The sequence below is a fragment of the Herpailurus yagouaroundi genome, unplaced genomic scaffold (assembly GCF_014898765.1).
Source record: "Herpailurus yagouaroundi ecotype Mexico unplaced genomic scaffold, PumYag 162, whole genome shotgun sequence".
Lineage (NCBI taxonomy): Eukaryota > Metazoa > Chordata > Mammalia > Carnivora > Felidae > Herpailurus > Herpailurus yagouaroundi.
Genome location: NW_024412403.1, coordinates 2,764,500 through 2,788,694, shown reverse-complemented (window position 1 = coordinate 2,788,694; position 24,195 = coordinate 2,764,500). Strand labels below are relative to the sequence as shown.

The 24,195-nt window shown below is 46.1% G+C and overlaps 1 protein-coding gene across 5 annotated transcripts in view; it reads right to left on the bottom strand.

Annotated features, from left to right (window-relative positions):
* HSF2BP (heat shock transcription factor 2 binding protein) overlaps nt 1–24,195 on the bottom strand; it is a 96,591-nt gene that overhangs the window by 50,235 nt on the left and 22,161 nt on the right. For all 5 annotated transcript variants that reach the window (XM_040483805.1, XM_040483802.1, XM_040483803.1 and 2 more), the window contains 3 exons: nt 18,959–19,108; nt 16,543–16,675; nt 13,679–13,796 (listed from right to left, as the gene is read on the bottom strand). In XM_040483805.1, coding sequence (XP_040339739.1) covers nt 13,679–13,796; nt 16,543–16,675; nt 18,959–19,108 — 401 coding nt within the window. The remainder of the gene's footprint in view (nt 1–13,678; nt 13,797–16,542; nt 16,676–18,958; nt 19,109–24,195) is intronic.

Genomic DNA, 24,195 nt, shown 5'->3' with positions numbered 1-24,195 from the left:
GAAATGCTGCCAACTCTAAGGAATTTGAACATAACCTAAGATTTTGTCCTCAAACGTATGTCCCTCTTCAAAATATTTAACCATTAACCAACATTCTAGAAATACGCTGTAATGTCCTTAATAATAACTTCCCAGGGCACCTGGGTGACTCAGTCGGTTGAGCGTCTCGACTTCGGCTCAGGTCATGATCTCTCGATTTGTGGGTTCGAGCCCCACATCGGGCTCTGTGCTGACGGCTCAGAGCCTGGACACTGCTTCAGATTCTGTGTCTCCCGCTCTGTCCCTCCCCTGCTCATGTTCTGTCTCTGTCTCAAAAATAAAAATAAACACTAAACAAAATAATAACAATAGCTTTCCTACTACTTAGGATTAATAAAGTTTGGTAACAATTAAGAAAATGCAATCATGTTTGAGGATTTCTTTTCAACTGGAATCAAGCTGTTCCTTATGTGAAGGTTTCAGCTCACCCAAATGCATGGTTACACTCTGTACGACTTTAACAACAAACAGGTGTAACCAGACCCTAGAAAGTGTATGTCTGCCTCCTTTGCTCATTTAGCATCATTTACTGAGTACCTTCTGTGTATCAGGCCTTGGGAATACAGAGCTGAAGCACGGTCTGTGGCGCCCAGAAGTTTCCAGCAAAGGGAGGAGAGATGAGCAATGCATCCACTGAGTGCACTGTGGTGCCTGTAGAGTTCCCTCTCCAAGCTTAGAGTCCTAAGTGTAGTCCTAAAACACGGCCACTATGACATTTGGGGGAAATGCTTCTAGAATCATCTTTATAAAGTACAGTCTGGGTTCTCACCTTCCAAGTTCTCTCCTCTTTGGAAACTGGGATTCCACGGGAAAAATCAGCCCAATGGTCCTTAGGATGGGGAATCATCACTCAAGGAGGCTCAGCTCTGCAAATGTAGCTATGACCACGCTTGCTGCATCCGTTCCAAAACATAATAATGCTAGTTTGGCCATAAACTGTGAACTGGTTTTCTGCAGAACTCACAAGCTGGTTCTGCACCAGAGGAAATCTCTGCACCTGGGAGACTGCAGGTACAAGACTTCTCACTGACTAAACCCTGCTGATGACATCTGGGAAGCCGTCAAGTGGACCAACAAACAACTCAAGTAGCAGGGCCAAGTACATCCCCTACTGCAAAGGTGCTTCTGTAATCGTGCCTCCATGTGCCTGGGCGAAAAACACCTTTGCGGAGCTTCTGTCCTCTCCAGCCTTCCCTGACCGTAAACACCGTATGCTCCCCGGGCCCTGAACTGTGGAACTTGCTGTGTCGACGACCTATGGCTGGTACCGAGTAACCACACCCCCTTCCTGGAGCATGCAGATGAACCCCAAACCTGGGGATGGTGTTCCGCTGAGAACCAGTGGTCTTTGTTCGGGAATGTGGAGAAGTCCCCCCACCCCTGCAACCTCCAATAGCTTGCCCTGCCTGAGGTCCCCTTTCGCCAGCTGGGGAGCCACCTTGAACCCGGGGCCTCCAGCAAACCCGTTCAGTGGCCCTAAGTAGCAGGTAACGACAAGATGCTAAAAGGCCTCGCATGGTCTATTTGATAGGATTGATAAAACCACAATGAAAGGCAATGACAATCAGTTACTGAGAAAATTAAGTACAAAAGAAATAGAAGGTACTTAGAAAGGCCCAAGTGACTCTGATTCCTGAAATCCAGATCCCCCACACGAAACAAAGATTTTGCTGGTCCAGCTCTCGAGTGTCAAGAACAACGACAACACCCGTGTCACGCCACAGCAGTGGGGAGGGACAAGACCCAACAAGGAGAGGCTCAGCGTCCACCACAGCAGGCTGAGTGCCAGCGCCGTGCACGTTGGCCTGTGCGGCCCCAAGGTCCGGGTACAAGCCGGACACGGCAGAGCGCGCCAGGTGCCGCGCGTACGCCTGCGTGACCTGAGGCTGGAGGCGGAGGACGAGAGCTGGCGCCGGTGGCGACGGGGGCTGCTGACCCGGCCAGCACGGGCTGCCGGGTGATAACGGAAGTGTTGGAGAAGAGGTGGACGGGAGCCCCTGCGGCTTGCCAGCAGCTGGTAGTGCTGACCTCCCCCGCCTTGGCTGACGGAGCCTGGTGTAGGGCTGGCCTGGGCTGAGAGGCTGCTGTGTGAGGACGTGAGAAACACCCACAGGCACCCACAGGGAAGGCGGTCCTGGCTGGGGCAGCAGGAAGGCGATCCCCTCGGAGGCCCAGATGCCAAGGCTCACGAGACATAGCACTATAGCAAACGGCAGTCCGGCCATCCTGCTGGAACAGAACAAAGCACCCGAGAGGCCCAGCAGCCGCCGGTGCGTCTGGCTACCAGATATAGGAAGTTTCTAGATTTGGAGTTAAAAAAGGGTCTTCCCCCAAAACAGGCAGATAAGCCAGGACAAGTGAGAAATTACACAAGCTGAGAGGACAGGACGCTGAAAGAACTCACCGAGGCCAAGTCACAAGAATGTCTCACTTGTCACCCTGTGGGTGTGTGCCACCAAAGAGACCTACTGGGTCCCACAGTAGGATCAAGTCTATTACAAGGCCAGTGGCCCACGGGGCCCACAGGGACTTCAAGAGGAAGCAAAAGGAACGAGGCACCATGAGACACCACCCTTCATGTTATGTCAGGTAAACCCAAGGCCACCCAAACTCCAGCAGAGCTGACAAATGGGCCCTGATGAAGGTTGTCACAGCACAAATGGGGGCCAGTAGAGAGGGAGGATCTGAAAATGCCAAAGCAAGAGATGACGACCAACTGAGCAAAATCGCAGAGGGCAGCTAATCAAAACCAGAGGCAGAAGGACCAGTCACCCAAAATCCCAGAAGGCCACAGGTTCCTCTGACACACACAGAAGAAAGAGAGTGGGTGGGCATAAATGAGGCAGGCGCCATAAGTAAGGTCACGCCCACCCCCCAATCCTCCCTGGGTAGCAGGAAGGAAAGCCACTTGCTGGGAACACATCTGCAAGGGACCGAGGAACGGTGAAGTGGTCAAGGTCACAAAGAGTCTGAAGTCTGACCTGGCCACTCTGAAGACCAAAGCGGAGACTGGGGAGGACACGGACAGGGCCCCGGCAGGGGCTTCAGACCAGGAAAGGGTGAGATGGCATGGCTGCACTGGGAACCTTCTGGTCAAGCATCACTGAGCAGCCCTGGCGTAGGAAAGGAGAAGGCCCATGGCCGGTCCAAGGCTGGAGCATCAGGAAAAGGGGGGGTGGGGGGGGGTGCTGTGACTGCCAACAGGCAAGTAGCAACCTGGTGTGTTCCACACGGGATCCCGGCGAGTGGGACAGAAAGCAAGCTGGCCAGGGAGGGTGACAGTCAGAAGGAGCAGGAGCTTAAGGGGCAATGAGGAGGGAGCAGGAACAGAGACGATATGTACCTGAGCGCCGCAGTGGGCTCTGCCATGTCACAGGCTGAAATGCGTGGCGGCAAGACTGGGTTATTCACGGTGTCGAGCAGCAGCATCTCTGCAACTGAGAAAGGCAAGCAGCCTTGACACCAGAGCATTGAAAGCATCACCACAAACACGATCAAGACATTCAAGACCGAAGGGAACGGCAGGCAGGGGAAGCCACGACCCCCGTGCTTGCCGAGTGGACAAGGGGAGGCAAAGGTGGACGGGGAGGTAACTGGCTGCTTGAATTCTGAAGAAGGAAAAGGTTTTTTATGAAGTGGAAGAGAAATGGATTTTTTTAAATGGACTTTAAAAACGATGGGGCGCCTGGGTGGCTCAGCCAGTTGAGCGTCCGACTTCAGCTCAGGTCATGATCTCACGGTCTGTGAGTTTGAGCCCCAAGTCAGGCTCTGTGCTGACAGCTCAGAGCCTGGAGCCTGTTTCCGATTCTGTGTCTCCCTCTCTCTCTGCCCCGCCCCCGTTCATGCTCTGTCTCTCTCTGTCCCAAATATAAATAAACGTTGAAAAAAAAAAAATTTTAAAAACGATGGGGCGCCTGGGTGGCTCAGCCGGTTGAACGTCCGACTTCAGCTCAGGTCATGATCTCGCGGTCCGTGAGTTCGAGCCCCGCGTCGGGCTCTGGGCTGATGGCTCAGAGCCTGGAGCCTGTTTCTGATTCTGTGTCTCCCTCTCTCTGCCCCTCCCCCACTCATGCTCTGTCTATCAAAAATAAATAAACATTAAAAAAAATTTTTTAAATAAAAAAAAAAATGAAAGCTAGGACTTGCAGTTTCCAGTTCTGCATGTCAGGAGCTGGGGGCCATCACGCCATCCTAATGATAGGTAAAAAGCTCAACAGACTGAAAAAGTCCACAACCCACAACTGCTCCTCTTGGATCCCAAGGAGAGGGGAGGACACAGGGCAAACTGCTGTCCCCAAGACTGGAGAGACAGGTGGATACGGGGCCACAGCTCACCGGAGCAGAGTCATGAGCAAAAACCAGTGCAGGAGCAAGTGCTGGGGCAGGAAATCCTGAATGGTAACTGGTGAACCACCAGAAGCTCGGTGTAGACAAGCCTGAGCATTAGAAAGTGCGGGGCTCCCAGCCAGGGTGCCTCCACAGGGTGGCCTGTGGCGTGCACCTGCAGGGGCTCGACTGGGTGTCCAGGGCTGGGTGAGGGAAAAGGACCCGTTCGGAAACATACCAGGGCACTCTGTTCTTCCCAGCAAGGCCTGCCCTCAGGGGAAACTAGTTAACTGGACCCTAACTGACCTAGGAAAGGGAGATACCCAAGAGCAGCTCACTCCAGCCATCCTCTTCCACTGGGGGGGTGGGGGGAGGGCAGGGGAGGAAAAAGCTGAGAAACACTCAGGAAGTTCACAGTCCAGAGGCCCAGGCTCACTGGAAGACTGAGCCCAGGTCACGGGACTACAGAATGTGTCCTCCCTGTGACATGTCACCACCATGTTACTAAAAGGCTGTTTACAGCACTTCCTTCTACCCAGGTCACTTGCCTGGTTATCGAGAAAAAAAATCATAAGGCAAAAGGCAAAAAAAAAAAAACCCATTCGCAGACAAAGCAAGCAACAACACAGCCAGACACGGCCGAGATGCCTGAGTTGTCAGACCAGGAATTCAGAACAACCATGACGAATACGCTAAGGGCTCTGATGGATAAAGCAGACCGCACGCAAGAGCAGACGGGCAAACGTAAGCAGAGAGATGGAAATCGTGAGGAAAAACCAGAAAGAAATTCTAGACACAAAACCACTGTGGCAGAAATAGAGGATGCCTTTCATGGGCTTCCGAGTGGGCTGGACATGGCTGGCAAAAGCATCTCTGAGCTGGACGACGTAGCCACAGAAACCTGCAGAACTGAAAAGCAAAGGGAACAAAGACAAAACCCAAACAGAACACCCAAGGACTGTGGGACAATAAGGGAGGTGTAACCTCCGGGCGGCAGGAATACGGGAGGAGAAGAGAGAGAGAGAAAGCTGCAGACACATGCTTGAAACAACGATGGCTGAGAATTCCCTACCCTGACATCAGACACCAGACCCCAGATCTGGGAGGCTCCGAGGACACCAAGCAGGGTAAGTGCAAAAATCATGTGCCCCTGGGCAGAGCACTGCCAAACTGCAGAGAATCAAAGAGGAAGAAAAAGTCCTGAAAGAAGCCAGAGAAAAGAACACCTCACCTACAGGACCAGAGACGAGATTCCATCAGCTTCTCTACAGAAGCCACACAAGCACAGAGAGAGGACAGTGAAATTTTTAAAGGGTTGAGAAGGGAAAAAACAAAATAAAACAAAACAAAACAAAACAAAACAAAAACGAATTCTGCATCGAGTGAAAGTATCCTTAGAAAATGAAACAAAGACTTTCTTAGACAAAAATTGTAATTTGTTGCCAGTAGACCTGCCTTGCAAGAAACATTAAAATCTCCTTAAAGGAACAGAAGTCACTGAAGGAAAAGTTCCAAGTTGTATTTCTCTTTTCCTTGCTTGACCTAACAGCAGTTGGTTCAAAGTAACGGCAAGGAGGGTAGTCGTGGTGACCGAGGAGTATGTGAAATGAACGATGGCTCCCGGCGAGGCTCGGGAGGGAGGAGCAGGATGGTCGTGTTACCTTAAGGGGCCCCTGTACCCGGGAGCCGGCAGCGTTATCCGAAAGGGGATCAGGATTAGCTGTAAATGTATCGCAAGCTGCAGGGCGACCACCGAAAAAGGTAAAAGAGAAATAAGCTGAGATGCTAAGAAAGGAGAGAAAATGGAACCGTATCAAATGCTCAGTTAAAACCAGGAAAGGCAGGAACAGAGTGGAAGACAAAAACAAGACAAAGACCAAGGGCAACAGAGTAACAACGACGGTAGACAGTAGCCCAACTACGCCAGTTATCTCTTGGAATGTCCAGGGTCCAAGTGCACCAACAGAAAGACAGAGGCTGTCAGAGCGGATCAAAAGACACAGCCCAACCATCGGTAGTCTACAAGAAATCTACTTTAAGTATAAAAATAAATATAGATTAAAAATAAATGGACGGAGGAAAATATACCATGTTAACACTAATCAAAAGAAAGCAGGAGCAGCTCAATTAATTTCAGAAAAAGCGGACTTCAAAGCAAGGAAAATTATCAGTGATAAAAAAGGGTATTGCACAGGGGCACCTGGGTGGCTCAGTCAATTGAGCGTCCAACTCTGAATTTCAGCTCAAGCCATGATCTCAAAGTTCATAAGATTGAGCCCCGCATCAGGTTCTGCACTGACAGTGTGGAGCCTGTTTGAGATTCTCGCTCTCCCTCTCTCTCTCTGCCCCTCCCCTGCTTATGCCCTGTCTCTCAAAACTAAATAAATAAACTTAAAAAAAAAAGAAGGGTATTACATAATAATAAAGGGGTCAATTCTCCAAAAAGACATAACAATTGTTAACATATATGCACCTAACAACAGAGTGTCAAACTAAGTGAGGCAAAAGATGATAGAACTACAAAGAGAAATAGATGAATCCACCTTACAGCTGGAGACTTTGACATCACTGCAACCACAATGGAATGCAACTAGAAATTAGTAACAGAAAAATAACTGGAAAATCCCTAAATACTTGGAGATTAAAGAACACACTTCTAAATAACACAAATTAAAGAAGTCTCAAGAAAAATTTAAAAATATTTTGGGGCACCTGGGTGGCTCAGTCAGCTAAGCGTCTGACTTCAGCTAGACTTCATGATTTCATGCTCTGTGGGTTTGAGCCCTGCCTCAGGCTCAGTGCTGACTGCTCAGAGCGTGGAGCCTGCTTCAGATTCTGTGTGTCTCTATCTCTCTGCCCCTCCCCTGCTCATGCTCTCTCTCTGTCTCTCTCTCTCAAAAACAAACATTAAAGGGGCATCTGGGTGGCTCAGTCAGTTAAGCGTCCGACTTCGGCTCAGGTCATGATCTCACAGTTTGTGGGTTTGGGCCCCGCATTGGGCTCTGTGCTGACAGCTCAGAGCCTGGAGCCTGCTTCCAATTCTGTGTCTCCCTCTCTCTCTGCCCCTCTCCCCCATGCTCTCACTCTCTCTCTCTCTTTCAAAAAAAAAAAAAAAAAAAGATTAAAAAAGAAAAAGATTATCAACGAAACTTAATATAGGAAACCAGCAGAGAAAAATCAATAAAACCAAAAGCTGTTTCTTTGAAATCAGAAATAAAAAGAGACATTACTACAGATCCCACGGAAATTGAAAGGATAGTAACCTAATACTATGAACAACTCTATGCCCACAAATTTGATAACCTAGATGATATGAATCAATTCCTTACAAGACACAATCTGCCAAAACTCATACAACAAGAAACACATGATCTGTATAGGCCCTTATCTATTAAGAAATTGAGAAAATAATTAATAACTTCCCAAAATAGAAAGCACCAGGCCCAGATGGGTTCACTGGTCAATTCTACCAAATGTTTAAGGAAGAAATTATACTAATTCTCTACAATCTCTTTCAGAGGAGAGAAACAGAGAGAATATTTCCTGACTCATTCTTTGAGAACAGCATTACCCAAACACCAAAACCAGACAAAGACATTGTAAGAAAACTGCAGACCAATACCTCTCATGAACATAGATGGAAAAACCCTCAACAAAATATTAGCAAACTGAAATTAAAAAAGTATAAATAGAATTTACACCATGACCAAGTGATATTTAACCTAGGTATCCAAGGCTGGTTCAATATTCAAAAATCAATTACTATATGGGGCGCCTGGGTGGCTCAGTCGGTTGAGCGTCCGACTTCAGCTCAGGTCACGATCTCACGGTTCGTGAGTTCGAGCCCCGCGTCGGGCTCTGTGCTGACAGCTCAGAGCCTGGAGCCTGTTTCCGATTCTGTGTCTCCCTCTCTCTCTCTGACCCTCCCCCGTTCATCCTCTGTGTCTCTCTGTCTCAAAAATAAATAAACGTTTAAAAAAAAAATCAATTACTATAATCCATCATATCAACAGACTAAAAAAAAAATCACAAAATCATACCAACAGATGCAGAACAAGCATTTGACAAAATCCAACATCCATCCATGAAAAAGTCTCTCGGTAAACTAGGAATAGTTTATTTGACAAACTTGATAAACAGTATTTACAAAAAACCTATGGCTTACATACTTAATGGTAAGAAACTCAAATGTTTTCCACTAAGATCAGGTACAAGGTCAGGATGTCCCCTCTCACCACTCTTTTTCAACATCATGCTGTAAGTCCTTATTAATGCAGGAAGTTAAGAAAATATAGTAAAAGATATACAGATTGGGAAGAAAGAAATAAAACTGTCTTTGTTCACAGGTAACATAATCATCTACGTAGAAAATCTGAAAGAATCAACCAAAAAAGCCTCCCAGAACTAATAAGATTATAGCAAGGTTTTGGATACCAGGTTGACATACAAAAGTCAACTGCTTTCCTATGTACCAACAATGTACAAGTAGAATTTGAAATAAAAAATGCAATATCATTCACATTTAGCACCCCCTACAAATTAAATACTCAGGTATATATCTAACAAGATATGTACAAGATATATATATGTAGAAAACTATAAAACTCTGATGAATTAAATCAAAGAACTAAATAAATGGAGGAAAGAAAGAAAATAAAGAGAAGGAGAAGAAGGAAGGAAGGAAGACATATAGACAGAGATATTCCATGTTCATGGATAGGAAGATTCAATGTGAAGATGTCAGTTCTTCCCAACTTGATCTTTAGATTCACCGCAATCCCAATCAAAATTCCAGCGAGTTGTTTTGTGGGTATCACTAAACTGACTCTAAGTTTATATAGAGTGGCAAAAGACCCAGCATAGCCTACATAATATTGAATAACAACAAGGTTGTAGGACTAACATCACCTGACTTCAGGACTCACTACAAAGATACAGTGATCAAGATGATGTGATACTGGAAAAAGAACAGACAAACAGATCAATGGAACAGCATAAAGAGCTCAGTAGTAGATCCACACAAACAGAGTTAACTGATCTTCAACAAAGGAGCAAAGGCAATACAACGGAGCAAAGACAGTCTCTTCGACAAGTGGTACTAGGACAAGTGGACATCCACACGCAAAAAAATAAATCTAGACATGGACGTTACACCCTTCACAAAAATTACCTCAAAGTGACTCACAGGCCTAACTGTAAAATAAAATACTATACGGCTCCCAGGGTGTAACACAGGGGAACACCTATGACCCATACATGGTGATGCCTTATGTAGACACAACACCAGAGGTCCAGGAAAACAAATACTTGATGAGCTAGGCTGCATGAAAATTAAGAGCTTCTGCTCTGTGAAAGACCACGTCAAGAGATTAAGAAGACAAGCCACAGACTGAGAGAAAATACTTGCAAATGACACAGCTGATAGAAGAATATTATCCAAAATATACAAAGAACTCTCAAAAAACTCAAAGCCATGAAAAGATATGAAAGAACCTTAAAAGATTATTACTAAGTAAAAGAAGCCAGTCTGAGAAGGCTTTCAACTGTATGACACTGTGGAAAAGGCAAAACCATGCAGACAATACATAGATCAAGAACTGCCAGGGGCTGGGGCAGGAAAGAAATGAACAGGTAGAACACAGAAGGTTTCCAGGGCAGTGAAAATACTCTGTATTCTGTTCATGAACATATGCCATAATACATTAGCCCCAATCCACGGAATGTGCGACACTAAGAGTAAACTTAGGTAAATTATGGTCTTTGGGTGACTATGTTGGGTCAATGCAGGTTCACTGCTGGCAAAAAAAAAAAAAAAAAAAAAAAAAAAAAAAAATTCTCGTGAATGATACTGATAGTGGAAAAGGCTACGTATGTGTTGGGACACAGTATATGGAAAATCTCTGTATTTTCCAGTAAATTTTGCTGTGAAACTAAAACTGCTCTAAAAGATTTAAGTCTTTTAAAAAAAATCCCCTTCTCTGGGTCTAAGGCACCCAAGCTGCTGAAAATGAGTAGCCTTTAGCCACAGAAGCAGGAAGGAAAGCAAACTTTCCAGGATAGAGGCAAGTTACAGTCAACACAAGGAGAGGCCGAAAAGAGAAGTTTACTTATAGTACAAAAAAGGTCCTGGTTCCAGAGGACTCAAAGCCACGAGTCAGCAGTGGAGAAAAGCATGAACAAATGGCACGCAAATCAGAAGGCAGCCAAAAATGATAACGTGAGGAGACCCACAAGAGGCTGGTGCAGGCTGAGATCCCAAGCAGGTCTGAGGCGAACAGTTTATCCACTTTTGCTCCAGGCTTTGCTCCCTGTCAGTGGAAAACTGCCAAGCAAGCAAGCAAACGTCTCTGAATGCAAGTCTGCCCATCTCCCAGTGCAGGACAGGGGCTGCCTAACATGCAAAGGCCCAGAGCTTCACGTACTGGAACCAGAGAGACTAGAAGACACACAGACCCTGTACAAAGCCTTGCCTCGGAAGTGCAGGAGGGGGCTAACTGGCCCCCAAACACTGACCTTGTACGGACCACAGAGGCACGAGAGACAACGGTGTAGTATCCAGAACACAAAAAAAAACAGCAAGTCATTATGAAAAATACAACCCAACAGAAAACAGGCAAGAGACATGAACAGGTAATTCACAGGAAAAACAATGTCATGAAAAAGTGAAAAGAGTTTCAACCTTACCAGTAATATACACCTAAAGACAGGCAGACGGATGTAGATAATACAAATACCCTTTATTAGAAAATAATAAACAGTGAAGTGCTGAGGAAGGTGTGGGAGACACAGAACTCTGATGCCCTGTGGGTGGAAGTGTGTACTTTGGTGACCCATCTGGCAGCGTCTTATCAAACTAAAAGTGTGCACGTCTTACTTCTCAAACATTGCATTTTTGGGAAAACTCCTAGAGAAAGAAAGCCTCACACAGGTTAGCAAGGAGATATTTGCCAAAGGTGTTCACTACACTATTACATTTGCAGAGTAAAACCTGAAAATGACCTAATGTCCATCAATCTGGGATAAGATAATCCAAATGTTACATCTTTTTGGTGCAAGATATTTCTTTTTTTTTATTTTTTTCAACGTTTATTTATTTTTGGGACAGAGAGAGACAGAGCACGAACGGGGGAGGGGCAGAGAGAGAGGGAGACACAGAATCGGAAACGGGCTCCAGGCTCCGAGCCATCAGCCCAGAGCCCGACGCGGGGCTCGAACTCACGGACCGCGAGATTGTGACCTGGCTGAAGTCGGACGCTTAACCGACTGCGCCACCCAGGCGCCCCTGTGCAAGATATTTCAAAGGAATTAACTACGGGCACAGACAACTCGCAAAAATATACACAAAACTATACAAGTTATATGTTATGTTGTATTCTATGTATCGCTCGCAGACATGTCTTTGCTAGTATAAAATACTGGAGCAGACTCAAGAATCTGGTTCCAGGTAAGATGGGGGTGAACATGCCCCACCCTCTTGGTTCCACTGAACGCAGCTATGAATTCTGAGCAGAATACACGGAGCAGCGATGTGAAGCCCCTGAAAAGGAAACAGCAGCAGACAGAACGGGCACAAGTCCAGAGTGAGGAGAAACACTAAACACGCAGCGAGCTCACCACTCAGCCCCCAAGCCCAGGCGTGGCAGTGACTCGCGTAAGAACGCGCACCGGAAGGCCTCTTGTCGGGCTCGAGCAGTAGGAAGGGGCTCTGCCGGCAGCGGGGCCCCCAAATAACTCCCCCTGTGTGGGCAGGAAATCTTCCTCACCGCCGGAAGGAGCTGTGACCCTGTGAACCCCTGCTGCCGGGCACAGCTGCAGAAGCACAGGACGCAGCAGGGCACGCGGAACGCCGGCACTCCAGGCGAAGGGCTGGAAGGGGAGCCCTGGGTAACTAACAAGTACCAAGCACACCGCGGAGAGTTCAAGAGCTCAGGCGAGTGACCCCGCAAGGTGGTTCGTAAACCCCGGCCTCACGCCAAGCTAGGCATGTGTGAATCTAATCAGAAAGAGCATACCCCAGCCTGAGAACTAAATTGCCAGCGATCACCAGGGTTTTAGGCTGACGAGGGTGGTACACGGGAGGGGCAGACCCAGCGGTCCTGCGAAGGCTTTCTGAAACTGCAAAGGACGCTGAAAACACAATACAGAGGAGGCAGGTGAAAACCTGTCACTTGGACCCAACCAGGCTGTCTGCTCAAACAAAAACGTCAACATTTTCCACAGTTTAAAAAAGACCAAGGGTCTCAAAACATAATATTCAAATATCCACAGTACAACCCAAAATTACTCAGCACACAAAAAAATAGGAAAAATCCCAACACACATGGGAAAAGATAACCAAGAGACACCACGCCAAGATGACAGAGACAACGAAATGTTCCAAGGAGGAAAAGCCACCGCTCAGAATGAAAAGTGGCCCAAGACCTCCTGCCCTGACCCCCAGGCTGAACACACAACACCCGGGTCACGTTCAGTTACACGGCGGAGAGTCTCGGCACACCTACCTGAGGTTACCAATTGGGTGCCTCTGGCTTATGAAAAGGGAGTTTATCCAGTCATGCCTAAGCTACACCCCCGAGCCCATCCATGTACAGCATTTTCTCTGGCTGGCAGCGGAAGAGGAAGTCTGAGAGCTTCCAGGTTAAGGACTCAGTGAGCCACTGGACCTTGAAGACGGGTGCCTCACAGGATCAGAAACTCCGTCAGCCCAGGAAGCTGAGACAGCCCCACAGGCCAGTCAGCGAGGAAACAAGGACCTGAGTCCTATAAGTGCAGGGAGCTGGATTCGCCAGCATCCTGAACGTGCCCCAGGTGGGCCCTCTGGAGCCTCTGGAAAAGAGCCCGGCCTGGACAACACCTCACAGTTTTGGCCATGTGAGGCCCCGCTCAGAGAGCCCAGGTGAGCTCTCTCGGACTCCTGACCCGCAGGACTGAAGCAGGTGCTGTTTGAACCACGAAGTTTGTTACCCAGTAGGAAACAAAGGCAGATTTTGGCACCTGGAGGTAGGACACTGCTGTAACAATCTCCTATTTAAGTTCACTTTGAGGTAATTAAGATGACCTTAAAGTGTCACATGATAACCTTTGGGACTCACCGATTGCTCGAAGGTGAGAACGAGAACACTCTTTTTGTTTATTATTTTTCTAAGATAGTACTGAACAAAGAGTGCATCCCTTAATTCTCCGGGCGACGTGTTTCTTCTATTTTTTTAGAATTATTGCCAAAGTAACTGTGCTTACTTGAAAAAGAAGCCCCATCAGCAAATTCTAACTAATAGGTAAATAAACATGAGCTTTTTAATATCATCCACCATACACTTTGAGTTTCGTGCACTGTCCTGGCTTCAAGTCTCCCAGAAGCTGCAGAAAGGTGTCCAACAGCACCCGACTTGAATTAACCAAGAATTCTCGACCACATGCTATGGCAGCAACATCTGCAAGAGAAAGATAAAAAAAAAAAAAAAGCATCTAAATCACTGTTACTTCAGAGTCCGGAAAAGTCTGCCCAAGATGGGATGCAGAGACCAGAGAGCACACAGGGAAGCCCTGGGACCACCTGCAGAGAGAAAGAGAAAGACACCGGGTGAGCCCCCAGCTGTCCCAGCCTCCGGAGGCAAGCGGAGCCGCCTCAGCTGAGGCCCCGCACAGCGCAGAGTGGCACCTCACCCTCCAAGCCCGAAGCAAGAGAAGCGACTGTCCTTGTTTGAAGACCTGAAGTTTCAGGTGCTTTGGTACAAGCGATGGACAACAGGACATTGCTAAGGTACCACTGAAAACACACCTCGATGGGCAACGGCACCCAACGAAACACAGCAAATTTACTGGTAAATAAAGTCCCAGACCACGTGTCCGGTATCGTGAGAGCAAACGCCGAGCCTGTACTTCACTGACTTACCAATAACTACAGAGCAAACTACGAGGTAAATAAACGTGAGTAAATGCCTACAAATAGCTCCAGGATTAGTCCATCTGTCCGGGAACGCTCGGGAGTCAGCTCTAAGACTACACCATAAAGGGTTGCTCTATTGTAGTTTTTGCAGAAAACTGCTAAAATGTACCCATTTTTTTCTCGGTTTATTTTCCTTTAAAATTATTTGTAGAGGGGCGGGCGGCTAGGTGGCTCAGTCGGGTAAGTGTCTGACTTCGGCTCAGGTCATGATCTCACACTTTGTGAGTTCAGGCCCCGTGTCGGGCTCTGTGCTGGCAGCTCAGAGCCTGGAGCCTGCTTCAGATTGTGTCTCCCTCTCTCTGTGCCCCTCCCCAGCTCACGCTCTGTCTCTCTCTCTCTCTTACTCAAAATAAATAAACATTAACATTTTTTAGATATTTATAGATATTCCTGTTACCATAATAATCATATAATTTTAATAATAATAAAAATAATCTTTAAATATATATATTTTAAAGGTTTTTTTTTACATTTATTTTATTTTTTAGAGGCAGAGAGAGACAAAGCACAAGTGGGGGAGGGGCAGAGAGAGAGGGAGACACAGAATCTGAAACAGGCTCCAGGCTCTGAGCTGCCATCACAGAGCCCGGCATGGGGCTCGAACTCACATACCATGAGATCATGACCTGAGCTGAAGTCGGATGCTCAACCGACTGAACCACCCAGGCGTCCCAATATATATAAATATTTTAAAGCTTATTTATTTTGAGAGAGAGAGCAGAGGAGGGGCAGAGAGGAGAGAGAGAATCCTAAGCATGCTGTCAGCACAGAGCCTGACGCGGGGCTTGAACCCATGAACCGTGAGTTTGTGACCTGAGCTAAAATCAAGTGTTGGAAGCTTAACCGACTGAGCCACCCAGGTGCCCCTCTCATTGTGGTTTCGATTTGCACTTCCCTGATGGCTAATGATGTTGAACATCCCTTCATGTGTTTACTGGCCATTTGTATGTTTACTTTGGAGAAATGTTTATTCAAGACTTTTGCCCATTTTGAATTGATTTATCTTTTATTACTATCTTTGAAGCTTCTGACCAACGTGTAAGCGGAAGTAGAAGTGCACGCTTTCTCTTTGTGAGTTCCCAGGTAAGCAACTCCAGGCAGGAAAAAACAAAGCCAAGTTGAGTTTGTAAGTTGGGCAATAGGCTGCTTTACGTGCTGGCCAACTGCCCCACCCCACACACTAACCAGTAATTCAAGCGGTTCAGATTCACAACCCAACAGAATGACAAATCATATTCATCACAGATCTCTGGGGTCCCCTGAAAACAGCAGAGAACCCAATCAAGTCTGCAAATGCCTTTGGTTTAAAAAGAGACCTTAAAACAACTTTAAAAGAGCAACGCGAGCCCCCTCCACCCCACGGTGCCATGTTGGAAGCACGCAGTGCCGTCCTGGAAAAGGGCTGGGCTCGGTCAGGACCGCCCCAGACACCACCTGAGTCTCAATATCCACCTCAAAGAAGTATCACCAATTTGGCAGGAATTATGAAGAACATGTCTACACAGGGTCTGCCTCATTAGGATTTCAGTAGATGAAGGATGATGCCATGAGGAAAATAAGACTTCCTCTCTCGTTAATAGCAGAGAATTACCCTAAGAGTAGCACAGGATACAGCAGAGAGGACAGAGCAACGTAACAGAGAAGACTGTAAAGAACAGAACAGTCACGGCAACACATCTCTTTCACTGACTTCAGAACTGTGACACTCACCAGTATGTATCACTTCCCACTATACTGAGATACGACTTATTACATTATGTAGTCACTTGGCTTTATCCCTTACAGTAGTTTTATCACGTATTTGTATCATAACAACAACTATAATCTTTGGGAAACAACTTGGGTTTCGTACCAAAACAACCGCAAGAGCCTCACTTAGGCTTAGCTTAAGGCTTCTACTTTCGCTAGACATTAGCAAAATAACCAGATCTCCAAATAACAAGTAGCTAAACTTAAAAGGTTTGTTTTGACTTCTTTCCATGTGCAGAACTGAACGGAACACACAGACTCATCTTGTTTCCTGGATCCGTCACCTTCCTCACCGGTGGGTGCTTATCAGAATCACCTGGGTACAGGTAGTGGCCCGGCCCCACTGAATCAGACCCTCCAGGGTCAGGACCACAGGGCATCTAGAACGTTCCTGGAGATGCTCCTGCACACACACCCCTGGCTGTAATCACCACTCCAGGCACACCTCTGACAGTTCACTGCATCTAAAAAGAATTACTTACTTGTTACGATCCCAGCCAAAGCAAACACAAACTGATTTTCATCAGAATCGAGTTCCTTGACATCCCCGTCCAGTGACTTCACAAAACTCTCCATTGTCTGACCAGTGATGTTGAAAAACTTCAAAGCTTTATCCTGAAAGTTTGGAAATGAAAAGTATCACACTTTTGCACCAATACCAGTACAAAACACAAGAGTGCAAGGGCGCAGAAGAAAAGCTTGTTTAAATTATCGGAAGCAGTAGTTAGAACCCTGCTCCTTCGTGACAAGTTCCCACTGAAAAGACCAGAAACAGGACGTTTGGAAAACTGTAGAAAATTACCCTCGCAGACAGAAAGTAAAACAAAATCCATGTGAGGGAAGAGTTCAAATTTGTGCAGCAGTGGAAGCATCAGAGTGGGCTCACCCAGCATGCACCAGGAAGAGCTAGAAAAATACAGTGTTTGTTCTAGGCATGAAACCATAGGTTGCAACCTTTGGAGAACAGATTTTCTTTTTTTTTTTTTTTTAATTTTTTTTTCAACATTTATTTATTTTTGGGACAGAGAGAGACAGAGCATGAACGGGGGAGGGGCAGAGAGAGAGGGAGACACAGAATCGGAAACAGGCTCCAGGCTCTGAGCCATCAGCCCAGAGCCCGACGCGGGGCTTGAACTCACGGACCGCGAGATCGTGACCTGGCTGAAGTCGGACGCTCAACCGACTGCGCCACCCAGGCGCCCCCAGATTTTCAAATACAATCGCAACAGAAACTTCAACTTGTCAAGAGATGAAGGCAGTGAGCAGGCTTGTCTGGCAGTTTAATAAATCTGTGTTACTTGGCAAAAGTATCTCCCAGTTTGCATAACCTCTGAAGCATTTCTGGGGGGGGGGGGGCTGGGGCTCTAAGGAATAGCTGAGAAGCCAACGTGCTTGCAGATGGCGCGAGGCTGCTTCGTGGACTGATACAAGTGTTCTCAGACTGGGCTGTGGTGATGATCACACAACTCTGGAAATGAGCTAAAACCACTGAACTGTACACTCACAAATGGGTGAATTATATGGTACGTAAGTTACACCTCAATAAATGTGAAAATACAACCAATCTCTCCACCTAAAGTCACACATGTTTATTTCTCTAAGTCATAAGTAATTCATCACAGGTCTCCTGCCAGACATCCCTGACTTGTACTTCCGTTCACGACCACACCGCTCTCCTCGAGGGCAGCCACAGCCTCCTTGGTCCCTCTGGTCCTCTGGCACCACGCCTGCCTCAGGCGCCGAACCCCCCCTCCCGCCCCCGCCAACCCTGGCCCCTGCCCCATACCAGGTGCTGCCCGAGCCACCACAGGGCCCTCTGGGCTGGTATTCCTGGCCCGCCTCCATGCCCACAGCCCGCCTCCCATCTATCCTCGCTCACGGTCAGGATAGTCTTCCCAGAGTCTCCTGCCCCACCACTCTTGTACTCAAAACCCTCAGGGAATCCAGTCTTACCACCCACCGGATAAAAATCTATGACCTGGCATTTGAGGGCTTCCAAAATCTCACCCTACTTCTGGGGCCTCATCTCACCACAACTTTACCACGCTGCCCCTCCACTGTGTGTCAACTGACCCACACACAGGCCCTAAAACAAATCTCAGACTTCTCACCCCAGGCTTCTGATTAGGCTATTTCTCTCTCCTCCTGAGATACTCCCCATTTTCTGCCACTGCCACCTATGCAAGTTAATCAAAGCCCACTTCAAATCTCTTTTCCTCTGGGAAGTCTCTCGGGGGATGTGTGTGTGTGTGTGTGTGTGTGTGTGTGTGTGTGTGTGTACTATTAACATAGGTATGTTAAAAAAACATATTACTTTCAACAAATTAATTCTTATGTTACCCACGGGGTAACATATATAAAAGCACTTTAAACTTTGTTAAAGGCAAGGCACCTGGGTGGCTCAGTCAGTTAAGTGTCCGACTTCGACTCAGGTCGTGATCTCACAGTTCATGAGTTCAAGCCTCGTGTCAGGCCCCGTGCTGATGGCTCGGAGCCTGGAGCCTGGAGCCTGGAGCCTGCTTTGGATTCTGTGTGTGTCTCTCTCTGCCCCTCCACTGCTCACATACTCTCTCTCTCTCAAAAATAAACAAACATTGAGACAAAAATAAAAAAATAAAAACCTTGTTAAACGCGTATAGATGCCAAGTAACAATACTGGAGTGGCACTGTCTCCCCGAACACTACACAGATTGTGGGAGATGAGGGACCTTATTCCATTGACCTGACACACCGCCTAGAGCAGCTTATGCTGGACTCTGCACAGCGGGTGTGCCGACACCTGATGCGTGAGCAAAAGACGTGGACTTCACCTATGGGCGCCTCAGCAGACACACTGTACCCTCGGTATTCCATAAACACAGATCCACGATACGCAGGGAGCCGAGGGGCCATGCTTACTCCTCCCAGGATGGCCTTGACGACGTCCTCGCTGCTGGAGACACCCCACAAAAGCGTGCAGGCTGCCGCCCCCATCTCTGTACAGTACTCTGCCTGTTGCAGGAGTTGCTGCTTTGCTTCATTCAGCTGCTGTCGGAGAGCGAGTTTCTCCTAAAATCAAAGCAAAATCAGCAAAATAAATACCATTCAACTTTGAGATATCTCTATTGTGTTTCTCATTCGAAGGTTGAGAACAACGCATACGGAGTTACAGGAAACAGTTGGCAAATGAAAACTGGTCCTTAGACAGCAATAACCCGTATTTTTTTTTAACTTTAGAGGAAACATTGAAAAATAACACTCTGGAAAAAGAACATACTGCTGTATTAGAGTTTATAAATACCGCCAAGGGGCACCTGGGTGGCTCAGTCGGTTAAGTGTCCGACTTCCGCTCAGGTCATGATCTCACAGTTCGTGGGTTCAAGCCCCGCGTCAGGCTCTGTGCTGACCGCTCGGAACCTGCAGCCTGCTTTGGATTCTGTGTCTCCCTCTCTCTCTGCCCATCTCCCACTCCCACTCCCTCTCTCAAAAAAATAAATAAATGAACATTTAAATTAAAAAAAAAAAAACATAAATACTGCCAAGACTCAACTTCAAGTAAAATGAAACATAAGGAGCCTCAGGCCCCCAGTGGCCACACCCAGAATCAAGGGCGCCTGGGACACCTCAATGAAGTAACCACGAACACAGCAGTCCGCAGAGCAGCATTTGTAGTAGAAGAGCCAGTCACCTCCAGATGGCTCACCCCACTGGAAACACACCAGCTGGCACAGCCAAGCCCAGCTAGGACAGATGGGACAGAGGCAGGGAGAAGTGCAAAGGAGGGCCTCCCAGGCAAGCCGTGCATGGCCAGATAAGCGCCAGTGGGACACCGAGACGGAGGCCACCGGCAGCTTCCGAAGAACAGAGCTGGCAGGTTTCGGCCAGGCCTCTTAGCAATGAACTATCGTCCCGATAGTCCCTCTGACCACACAAACAGCCCTAAAGGTTCACTTCAGGTAGCTCTTGGGCAGGAAAGGGCTTCCTGACCCTCCCAACCACCACCGCTGGCTGCACTATTTGTGTTACCTGCAGTTCCCCCGAAAGATGAGAGCATTTCCTTACTTGGTAAGAGATCAACTTAAGAAATACAGAAACCTGGTTGAATACATCTATACCAAAGCATGATTAGAACAACAACCCTCAAAGTTAAAGTATTTTAGATGTTTTAGGGGTTTCTTTTGGAGAGGTGAATGCAGGACAAATCAAGGGGAAAGAAAAGGAAGAAATGGGCCACAAATCAAACTTTGTTGACTTCATAATTTGGCCTAGGGTAGCCATTCACATCTACTAGGGATGGTGTATTTAGTATGCAGAGTTTCATATACATCCGCACATATATTCACACTCACTTTAGGAGAAGGATGGTCACTGAACCTGTGACACATGCTAATGTTGTCTTAGGTGATTACAAACGCTTGCTGTACCCTAACAGGAGTCTGGACTCCTAGACTCATTCTTCAGGTGTCTATAGCTGAACCCACTCAAGTAGTGGAAATGCGAGCAAACCTACGTCAGGCATGTGCTTTAGGAACTCTAGCCTCTCTCACAGTTGAAGCAGTCTGCATCCCAATTAGTCTGGTTATGACAGTTCTTCGATAAGATCACTCAGTAGCTGTTGAGAATGACCGGACAGGATGGTCTTCACTACGGTCACATTTGGTGGCTGCATGCAGATATGCCCCAACACAGGGCTGCACATACAGTACTGTATCAAAAGAAACTCAATGAAAGTAATTCCATTCACAGTAACATCATAAATTAAAAAAAAAAAATACTTAGGAATAAACTTAAGAAAAGCGATTCAAGAGGTGCCTGGGTAGCTCAGTCAGTTAAGCATCTGCCTTCAGTCCGGGTCAGATCTCACGGTTCACCCACATTGGGCTCTCTGCTGTCTGTGCAGAGCTTGCTTCAGATCCTCTGTCCCTTTCTCTCTGCGTCCCTCCCCTACTTGTGCACTCTCTCACTTGTGCATGCTCTCTCTCTCTCTCTCTCTCTCAAAAATAAATAAAAACTTAAAAAAAAAAGATGTTCAGCCAGCTCAAGCTACTCTACCCCACCTCAAGGCCAATTTCAAAATGACAAATTCAAAAAAGAAAATGAGAAGAGTGGGAAACAGAAAAAAGAAAAAAATGCAGTTCAAGACCTGTACAAAACTATAAAAACTATAAAGCATTACTGAGACAAAATATAGAAGATCTAAATCAATGGAAAGATATACCATGTTCATGAGCTGGAAAAGTCAATACTGGTAAAATGGTAATCTACCCAAACTGACCTACAGATTCAATGCAATTCCTATCAAAATTTCAGCAGGTTTGTTTGTACAAAATCATAATCTGATTCTGCAATGCATATGGAAATGCAAAAAAAAAACTTATAAAAAGAAAAACAATGTTAAGGAGGAACTAACACTGCCTGATTTCAAAAACAAAACACAAAAACTTACTAGAAAGCTACAGAAATGAAACCAGTGTGGTACTGGCATAAGTACAGACATACAGATCAATGAAACATTAACATTTATGGCAACTGATTTTAACTGAAGTGTCAAGGCAATTCAATGGAAAAAGCAGTCTCTTTGACAAATGATCACAAAACAACTAGAGAGATGGTCATATGCAAAGAAATAAAAATAACAGTAACTCAAAATGAATCACAGACCTAAAGGTAAAATTTCTAGAAGAAAACCTCTGTGGCCTTGGGTTAGGCAAATATTTCTTAGATATGACAACAAAGTCATAATCCATTAAAAAAATAGCAAATTTAATTTCATCAAAATTAAAAACTTTTACTCTTCAAAAGACACCATTAAGAAAGTAAAAACGCAAGCCATAGACTAAAAGAAATTATTTCTAAATTGTACAGGAAAAAAAAGACTTATGAGTAGAAAATATAAAGAACTCTTGCAACACAAAAATAAACAATCCGATTAAAAATAGTCAAAAGATTGTATACCTGAAACTCATGTAACATTGTGGGTCAAGTATGTTTCAATGACAAATAAAACAATTTAAATAGAAGATGTGAATAGGTATTTAACCAAAAAAATATATGAATGAATAATAAACACATGAAAAGATGCTCAACATGAGGATAATGCAAATTAAAACCACAATGAGTCACCATTACACGCTCACCAACATGACTGTAATTCAAAGGACCAACAACACGAAGTGTTGACAAGAATACAGAAAAAGTAGGACCTTCACACATCGCTGGGTGGAATGCAGAACGGCACACTCACTTTGATAAACAGTTTGGCAGCTCCTCACCAAGTTGACCATATACTTACCACATGACCCGCAACTTTGCTCCTAGGTACCTGCCCAAAAGAGACTAAAGTATACGTCCACACAAACACTTGTACGTGAATGTTCACAGCGGTATTACTCACAAGAGTCACAAACTGGAAACAACTAAATGTCTATCAACTGGTGAACAGATAAAATATGGTACAATGAAAAGGACAATTGACACGTGCTAACATAAACGAACTTCCAAAGCATTACACCAGACATACAAGACTACATATTGTATGATTTCATTCCTATAAAATATTCAGAAAAGCCAAATCTATAGAGACAGAAAGCATATCAGTGGTGGCCTAGGGCTGGAGCAAGGACTAACTACAAACAGATATGTGATGGAAATGTTCTAAAAATTGAACAAAATCCAGCACGCACACGTGATAAAAATTCTCAGCAAACTAGGAATAGAAGGGAACTTCAACTTGATAAAAAGCATCTACCAAACACTGTAGCTAAAATCATACTTACGTTTATGATGGGGAAGGCTACAAATGAATGGGGGCAGGCGGTACATGGGAACATCTCCCTATTTTCCAGTTTTGCTGTGAACACTGGAATATTGCTCAGCCATAAGAAAAGAGTGAAATCTTGCCATTTGCAGTGACATAGATGAAGCTAGAGAGTATATATAACGTTAGGCAAAACAAGTCAGAGAAAGACAAATACCATATGATCTCACTTATATGTGGAATTTAAGAAACGAATGAGCAAAGGAAAAGAAAAAGAGGCGAACCAAGAAACAGACTCTTAACTACAGAGAACAAACTGATGGTCACCAGAGGTGGGGTGGGGGTGACACAGCTGATGGGGATCAAGGAGGGCACTTGTGATGAGCACCAGGTGATGTATGGAGGTGTCGAATCACTATATTGTACACCTGAAACTAATACTACACTGCATGTTAACTGGAATTGAAATAAAAACTTTAAAAAAAAGCTCTATTTTTTTAAAATCATAGTTAATGGTGAAAGACTGCTTCCCCCCCAAGATCAGGAACAAGGCAAGATTGTCCACTCTTGTCTCTCTTATTCAACATAGTGTCAGAAGTTCCCTACAGTGTAATAACACAAGAGAAACAAAAAGTATATAGAGCAGAAGGAAGAAACAGAACTGTCCCTGTTTGTAGATGACATGATTGTCGGAAGGGAAGGGAAGGGGAGGGGAGGGGAGGGGAGGGGAGGGGAGGGAAGAAAAAAGACAGACAGACAAACTTGGGGCACCTGGATGGCTCAGCTGGTTAAGCATCCAACTTCAGCTCAGGTAAGGATCTCACGGCTCATGAGTTCGAGCCCCATATCAGGCTCTCTGTCATCAGCACAGAGCCTGCTTCAGATCTCTGCCCCCCTACACACACATGCACACGTATGTGCCCTCTCTCTCTCTCTCAAAAATAAACATTAAAAAAAAAAAACTCAAGGAATTTTTTTTTAACTCTTAGTTGGGGCCCCTGGGTGGCTCAGTCGGCTAAGCGCCCAACTCTTGATTTCGGCTCAGATCATGATCTCATGACTCATGGGATTGAGCCCCATGCACTGACGATGCAGAGCCTGCTTAGGATTCTCTCTCCTTCTCTCTCTGTCCCTCCCCTGCTTGTGTGTGAATTCTCTCTCTCTCTAAGAAATAAACTTTTGTTTTTTTAATTAAAAAACAGGAGCGCCTAGGGGGCTCAGCTGGTTGAGCATCCTGCTTCAGCTCAGGTCATGGTCCCATGGTTTGTGAGTTCGAGTCCCATGCTGGGCTGGCTGCTGTCAGCACAGAGCTGTCAATGCAGAGCCCGCTTCGGATCCTCTGTCCACCCCCTCTCTGCCCTCCCCCACTCATGCTCTCTCGCTCTCAAAAATAAACATT